Below are 8,619 nucleotides of genomic sequence, written 5' to 3' on the forward strand. Positions count from 1 at the left end.
AACGCAGCTATTCAGTAAGGCATGTGTATCTTAATGGTTCTGCTACATCATTTTTAGTGATTTAGTAACTTGCTTCTCATAGCTGAAACGCCAGAGTGAATATTTATTGGGGGATTTGATTTATATTAGATAATAGCAAATAGAAACAGAAAGTTACCAACCATGTAAATTGCATTCCCCCACCCACCCACCCACCTCCTGTTTGCTTGCGCATGAAAGCATCTCTTGCTTTAATCTATGAATTCTGGGTCAGCTCACACAGCATGTCTGTCTCTGTGTTCTCTTTCCTCAGCCTCAAGCGAGAGATGCGCAAACTAGCTCAAGAAGAGTGTGGTTTTGAGGAACCCACTGTGGCCATGGCCTTTGTCTACTTTGAGAAGCTTGCTCTCAAAGGGAAACTAAACAAGCAGAACAGAAAGCTTTGTGCTGGAGCGTGTGTCCTACTAGCAGCCAAAATTGGCAGTGACCTCAGAAAACATGAAGTTAAACATCTTATAGATGTAAGTATCCTTCGGCCACTAGTGTTTTCCACAGCAGAAGTTCCCAAACTGTGGTTCTCAGAGCTGGATAACAACATGGTCTTGGCAGTCCTCGTGACTTCCAGTTGCTAAACCAGATTCAAAGACAACAACTAAATACGTCCTTAATATACGTTGTGTGTGTGCGTGCACACGCAATTGTGATAGTTGCGCCAAGGAAATTACTTGATCACAAGAGGAAGGGGGTGGTCAGTGCAGTCATAACTGGCTGGGAAGGTTAATCAATGTGACTGAATGGCTGGGAGGTCTCCACGAGACACTAAGACAACATGGTGTGCCTGATAAAGAAGTTTGAGAATCCTCCAATCCTATAACTCTGGTTTTATTCAGCAAATTCAGTTTTCAGGTGATAGAATGCTATTTTCATCACAGCACTTCATGCGTGAATCACCTTCTCCAGAGTAAAGTGTTCTGTCTTCTGACTCTTTCCATAACTAGGTTTTAATTAAATAAGAGAGGGAAGAAAATGTTCTAAGGCTCTGATCCAGCAACTACTTAAATGCTGAGCTTGTATAACTACAGAAGAGCTGAACTAGAGGTTGAGGGCCAGATCCTTGCCTTCAGCCAAATGACATATGGTGCTTGACCCAAGGGAATTCAGGAGCAGGGGGGCAGAAGTGGCTTAAACCGCTTTTTATGCCAGCCTGATTGGGAACATTGAGCTGGTTTGGCAGTCCACTTAAGTTAGAATAGGGCAGCTGAAAAAAAGAACTGCAGCAGCAGCTGAAGATCTGGTCCTGAGACGACTACCCCTCTGACTGAGTAGATACTGAGCTTCCCTTCAAGCTTGGTTGTTCACTCTATCATCAAAGAGTCTACCACAGAGTCAACAAAAAGTGAAATGGGCAGGTCAGAACTGGAAAAAAAAATCAAACCCCAAAACAATTGACTGCATTCCACTAGTGTACAAATCCAAAAGAAACAGCAGCACAGACAAATTGTAGCAGAAAGCCACCTATGAAACCAGTATCTTCTCCCTGTGAGGGTAGTGCAGCTTCCATTCTTTACTGTTCAATTATTGTTGCAGATGTCACCTTGTGCCTCTGAGGTATTAAGAGGTTCAAACAGATCTAATATTAAGATGGGAATAATTTTTTTAAAATTCCCTTTTTCTCCCCACAATAGCATAGTACAACATACAGTCTCAAATCACAACAAAAAACCCACAGTCATCAGCTGAGGACCCCTCTTGTGAATAGATGTAATTAATAAATCATCTGGCAGATGTGGTTATTCTGTTAGGAAAGTCACCAACATTTGTGTCAAGCGCTTGAGAGGGAGTATGTGAGAGCAGTTGTGCCTTACCTCCCTCAGAGCCTGATTTGATAGCTGTTCATGACTCAATAGTCACTGCAAGAAAACCAGATTTAAGTTTTTCTGCTAAAAGAAAGAAATGGAATGAATGAAAATGCCACTTGTGCACCATCTATGGCTTATTAAAAAAGCCATTGTTCAGGTGAGTTTCGTGAAGTGAACAAACTGTCCTTCTAGTAAGAAATTAGTATGATTTGTTGGTTCTGGTAGCTGGTTGCCTACTGACCAATTTGGGGCTTAATAAATAAGGCCACTTGACATGTACAGATCCTGAGTGGCATGTTCAGATCAGTTTAATAGGAACACATTCTTTTCATAGGCAATGTTGTCATTACGAGAAAAAATATAGTGTTCCATTTGAGAACTAGATTGTACCTATTAGGCACAGGCCCAAGTGATGGTGCAGAGCCGCATTGCCTCGGGGACAGTTCTGGGAGGCATTGTGCACTCCCAAAGGGAGCCAGAGTTTGCTCTTCCACTCATGGCCAGCCAGCTCTTTCAACCAGTACAGAGAAGATACAGGCCTTTGCCCGTCCACCCCCACCCCTACCCCTTCTTCTCTGCTGCTTTTGGAATGGCGTGTGCCTGCTGGAGCACTACCAGAGGAGCAGGCCCTGCACTCAGGAGAGCATAGGGACTGAAGTTACAGATGGCTTCTGCACTGGTGGCACAGCTCCTGGCATTCTCCCATGACACAAAGGCCAACCCCAATCTGTTCCATGGCTAGCAAGATCCAGTACTAGGTAATGCAAATGCCCCAGCTCTCTCTCTCTCCAAAACTAGACTTCAATAGGCAGTAAGTTTGAGTGAGAGCAGAATGTTTACTGGTAAATATTTTGAGTATTGCAACCAGTAAGACGATACAAGAAACTGGTATTCTAATGCCCTAAGACTTTTTTTTTTGTAAACTTGTCTGTGTTACAGAAACTGGAAGAGAAGTTCCGACTGAACAGGCGAGAGCTGATAGCCTTCGAATTTCCAGTGTTAGTGGCCTTGGAATTTGCTCTCCATCTGCCTGAACACGAAGTGATGCCACATTATAGACGTTTGATCCAGAATTCCTAGCACAGGCTACCCTTCCAGGAAGGGGTCTTAAGACTGTTTCTTGTCAGCATTATCGAGCTGCAGTTACTACTGGAAATGCAAAAATAGGACTCAATACCAAACTTCTCTCTCTCTCTCTCTCTTCAAATACACAATTTTTCCAGCAGCGTATTGGGAACATTGCATGGAATTTCCTAAGACTCTCAGACTAAATTAATTCATGTAGTGTTTACTACTCAGAGCAGGTGAAGAACTAAGAATTGATGCCAGAACTGGGGGGAAACAGACTCTTACCACTGGGACCAAAGGAGTAAAATTAGTTACCCATATCAGTCATGCAAGAACAAAAATTAAACAGCCTCCATTCCCATCTGTTTTACAATCACCTGTACACTTTGCAAGCTAGTCAAGTGCATTCTTGTAGTGCTCTGCTACAGACTTGCTCTGACTTACAAAATGACTTATTAACGTTGTGGAAAAGCTTTTAAAAAGATATCTTCACTGTGTCAAAAAGAGCGTGCCAATTTATTTTTGTACCTGCTATTGGAAGTGCACTTTTTCCTGTGGGGTGCCTGTGTGTGTGACATTAATTTGGTTTTGGTCTACGTGGGCTGGTTTGGCTATTTGAGAGGATATCATTTACTGATGCTGAAGACCAAGGGGACTTTCCATGTTTACTTCTTGAAAACATAACTACTGGTAAAGTAGTAAGTGGGATCATTTTTGGACACTTGTTTTTTATCCCTGATTTTTCAACATCTTTTACCTTTCTGAAGATTACACTACTACTGCAAGAGATGAATCAGCAGCTGACCATATGTTTTCAGTCTTGTATATGGTAAAGATGAAAGCATTTAGTTCGTGATTTACATGTAATAGTTTTTAAATGTCTTGTGTTAAGCCACATGCATATTTTTAACATTCGCACTTTTCCCACTGTGGAGATGGTTGGACTTGCACTTTGTAGTGTTGTATTTCTGTGCTCTATGTTAGAGTGCATAAGCAGCACATTTATTGTGCTACATCTTAAACAGTATTTTATAAAATCAAGAGTAGGGCTGAGCAGTATAATTGGTGTCTTAAGGCTTTGATAGGGGAGATGCCTCACGTTGGTAAATTTTAGTTTTTAAATATAATTGACTGCAAAATGTAATCAATGGCCATTTAAATTGTTACGTACGGTCCAGTACCTTTATAGACATTGCAGTACTGGAGTTTTAACAGTTTGTTTCCTGCAATTTACATGGCTCTGGCTGGACAACCAGAAAAGCTGGACAGAATCACTCTGGCTCTCCAGCATTATATATGCTATGCTCACATGCTGAAGGACGTGTATTAGAGTAAAAAATTAAATTATTTTTATATATCTATCTATAACCTACTCCAATTGCTGATCCACTTGATCCCCATCATGCCTGAAACAAACTCCAATAAAATCAAATACTTAACCTCTGTGGTGTATAAAAATTAATCTGAAAACAAATCTCAGCTAGGAAACTCCAACTGCAGCTTTATCTCTATACGTTGGAGAGGGTTTGTTCATGGTATGGAAATGACAAAGGAGTGGGACAAACAAAGATATAAACACACTAATCTTTGCTTTCACTTTTATTTTAAGCAATTTGAGGTTTTCCTCAGCTATACCAGGAATCACCTCAGTCAAAGGTCCTAACAGAAATGTGAACTCAGTCTTTTTTGTAGCCCTATCCCTTTAATCCTAGCGTGGCAACAACAACAGATGCCTGAAAGATTGCTCTGTAGAATGTGGAAAGGTCGTGGAAAAAGAGTTTGGATGAATGGGATTTTTTTGCTCCTTCTCCATTTTAAAAGGGTTACTTACAAGTATCTCAAAACTACAATTAAACCTCCTCTCTGTATACTTTTATTTTTATATACTGTAATTAGATTCCAACCTGATTTGGAGGGAGGGGGAGGAGAGAGAATGAAATGGTGCCTCCAAGATGTGCTCCAGCATTGCTGAAATCCCAGCATTGCTCATTCACTGGAAGGACATGGCACTAGGTTCTCCCATCAGACGTGCTACTGTTCCTTGATTCTGCCAGCCTGCTCCATTCTTCTAAGGAGGCAAAGAACTGAAGAATGCAAAAGGCATGTGCAGCATTTATTTTGTAATGATTACATTTCAATACCCTGCCTGTTTAGTCATGTAGCAGAAGACCAGTGTCACATGCACAGGTTCACAAACCAAAACACAGCTGGCATGTCTAAAATTAGTCCTTCCAGCCTTGTCCGTGTCCCTTTAATTTAAATCATGTATGTAAATTCCAGCTTTTTTCATTAAAGAGCTTTGTTGTTAATAATGGGACTGTCTAAAAATATAAGGAAGTCTTACCTGTGTATAAAAACTTCATTTGCCTTGAGTTTGGTTTTCATATTGCTTTATAGTTTGGCTGGGAGAAAGGGTATCGTAACTGCAAAATACTGACTGAAGGATGACAGATGTTTTTGAATCATACTCTCATGTCTATTGTCTTCGCTATTGCTACCCAGCCCGGAGCTGCAGTTTACATAGGTTTTTGGGATGAAATCTGATTGCTGGAGACTTTCTGCTTTTATTTGGAATAATGTTCAGCTACAGTTTGAATGTTGAATAAATATTTAAAAGATAAAAATGTTGCACTGTTCACTTAGGAACATATAAAGCCATATTGATACTAAACATCAAAGGACCAAGCTTGTTCAGTAGAATGATGTTAGGATAGTATTTCCCCTTTCTCTCCCCAGGCCTGTGAAAACACAAGCTGAAGTGATAAAGGAAATCTGTACCAAACAAAAAATGATGATTGTTTGCCTTTGTCTTGTACGGAAATGACAGTTGATTTACAACATTTTAGTTTTGAATTAAAGTGGATCAGGAAATAGTTCATTCCATATCATTCATAATATTTTGAAATTATGTAACACTTTCCCATACAGCGGTTTAAATAAATAAAAAAGCAGCTATGTTCCCCCAGTAACAGCAAGTAAAACTATTCAGTGCTATCACTTGTGTGTTGGAGAGGGTTTTTTATTGTTGTTGTCTTCCTCTGGGACATAGAACGCTGCTTACTACTGTTGCCATTTCTGACTATATTTATGATTTGTACAAACTGTGAATTTTCTGTTCTTCTATAACTTGCAAGAAGAAGGGGGGGGGGGGAAATCAGTCACAATTAACAAGACCTTCAACCCCAAACCTGTCATCACTGTAAGAACATGAACTTACATAAGCCCTAATGCTGAGCTTCTTCCAGACAGGTGGACTTCGGTATCTGTTGACTTCAGAGGGGCTCCAGGCTGGCACAGCGATCTGCTTGCATGGAACATGTAGCAGGACTGTGGCCTTAATGGCATTTAGGCCATCCTTAGCTCTTACTTTTTTACTTTAGTGTAAGGAGTTTGCGTGAAGAAAATCCAGTGTACTTCAGTATACAAAAATCTAGCCTACACCTTTGAAAAAGGAATTTATTACTGTAATAACCCACTGAAAGGGACATTAACATATTTGTGAATAATGGAGGTCATTATAAATGCATGGATGGCAGAGCTGTGCTGCTGAAGAGCAAATCCTGGGTTTTCAATAACAGGTGTTAGCAAAACAAGACTAAAGGGAAACTACACTATGAAAAATTGCCAAGTGTTAGTAGCGCAAAGAAAAACTCCCAGAGGGTAACAGTGGGAAAGAAGCCTTCAGAGGGCAACAAGCTGTCAATATTTACCAAGTAGGAGTTATTGAGAATGAGTTTGAGATGGTTTAAATGGCTTTGAAGCGGCGAATGGGATGGTTCTAGTTCAACCGGAAGGTAAAAAGGCTCAGACACAAACAAATCTCTCTTAGGCTCCAGCTCTCATCTGAACTAGCACACTAATAGTAGTAGTAGTAGTGTAGCCACAGTAGCATGGGGGCGGAAGCACGTGCTAGCTGCCCTGAGTACAAACCCCATGGGTAGATGCTCGGGGCTGTTAGCACGTGCTGCCACCCATGTTACCGTGACTAAACTGCTATTTTTAGCATGCTAGTTCAGATGAGAGCTAGCACAAGTATGTCTGCAAGCAGGGAATCACACCCTTAGCTTGTAGTGTAGAGTCTAGACATAGCCTTATTTCACCTGTGTGACCTACAGTATATCTTGTATTCGTACCCCCGAAGTCCATAAATCCTTAAACTCTTGTGGCAAAGTGGATAATGTGAAGTGAAAAATGTACCAGGCCTGATCCAAAGACTACCATTGAGTTCAATGGGCTTTGGATCTGGCCCTATATATACACAAGGCTGCCAAGTGTCATGCATTTCCATAGCTCAGTTGAATCTGCACACATTCAGCTGCACTGTAGGAATGAGCTGTAACTGCATCTCATGGCCATCCGAGGCTGCTGTGGATTCTGCCTGGTTGAGCCTGCCTGACCCACACCTGGTGTGCCTGGCACAGAGGGGCAGGGCCCCAGGGTGTTTCTGGGGCAAGCCCAGGCCTTGTGCTGTGTCAGGGTCGGGTGCAGCATCACTGCTGAGTTAGGGTCCTGAGGGTGTGGGGGCTGCAAGGTGATATCCCACCTTTGTGCAGCCAGTGGCCTGTGCTCCCCACTGCCATGCTGGAGCCTCTGCATTTATTTATTGACAAATAAAACTTGCAGAAATTTAAAATATTGTGTGCAGAATTTTAAATTTTTTGGTGCAGAATGCCCTCAAGAGTATAACATGTTGTTTCTCCAACTCTTATATACTGTGGAGCAGCTCCCCTCTTGGTCTGAATCTCACAGCTTCCCTGCAGCAACTCAGTGATGTGCAGGAGGCAGCAACCAGGAGTCCCTTGTTGAAGTGCCAACACCAAACTGCCAAGAAGACTGGAATGATTTCCTCCCCTTCTGGTGATACTGCTATGGAGATAAGGATATTTTAAAAGGGTAGAAATGTCATATCTTACTAGCAAGCAGACCAGTTTCAAGAGAAGCCTTGAACGAAAACTAGGGGGGTTGGCAACACCATTGGACTGGACTAATTGCACCAAATTGCAAAGATATTAAAAAAAGATTTCCAGCAGAAGATACCTCTGGCCCACTTCACAAGCCTTCATACCATCCTACCCATGTTTCCAATTGCACGAACCAAACACCATGCTATGCTATCCACATGTTCCAGGACAAAAGTTCTGTGTAAGTCATGAACTCGTATTGCGTATTAAGTACAGTACAACAAAACAAAACAAGAAGTAAAAGCCTGTTGCCACCTCGCTATGGTTAGGAGAAAGATATTTGTTTAAATTGAAATACAAATGAATAGTCCCAAAATTCCTCCTCTCTGCAACACATTCCTTCCTTCCCCTCCGGGACACAGAGTTTGTCACAGGCTATGGGATGAGGAATTTGCGTGGGAGTCCCCTATTAAAATGTTGACAGCATGTTACAGTGGCAAACATTAAGCGCAGAGTATCCGCTTTTCTGTTTTATTGTTGGTAACCTATTGCAACAACGCAGCATGCAGAAACATGCAGCATGACAAGTATGAGCATATATTTATGGACTGGCCAGGGAAAATATTATCAAATGCTAAGTTTGAGATATAATGTATGCTGGTTACATTTATCCAAGATAATTATACCAAAAAATGGAGAGAACTGCAAAATATATGACTTCAATTAACAGGTGAATTCCATATGAGCTAATTTAGAGTGACAGTCTCCTAAAAGGGATGAAAGATTAAATGCCAAGAACATGTGTAGAAAAA

General features: G+C 41.3%; 1 protein-coding gene across 3 annotated transcripts in view; it reads left to right on the forward strand.

Annotated features, from left to right (window-relative positions):
• Positions 1 to 5,883, forward strand: part of CABLES1 (Cdk5 and Abl enzyme substrate 1) — a 112,811-nt gene extending 106,928 nt beyond the window's left edge. For all 3 annotated transcript variants that reach the window (XM_024206505.1, XM_024206506.1, XM_024206507.1), the window contains 2 exons: positions 293 to 500; positions 2,778 to 5,883. In XM_024206505.1, coding sequence (XP_024062273.1) covers positions 293 to 500; positions 2,778 to 2,918 — 349 coding nt within the window. In that variant the 3' untranslated portion in view covers positions 2,919 to 5,883. The remainder of the gene's footprint in view (positions 1 to 292; positions 501 to 2,777) is intronic.
• Positions 5,884 to 8,619: the final 2,736 nt, after the last annotated feature.

This window comes from Terrapene carolina, unplaced genomic scaffold (assembly GCF_002925995.2).
Source record: "Terrapene carolina triunguis isolate 2854851 unplaced genomic scaffold, T_m_triunguis-2.0 Scaffold58, whole genome shotgun sequence".
Taxonomy (NCBI): Eukaryota; Metazoa; Chordata; order Testudines; family Emydidae; genus Terrapene; species Terrapene triunguis.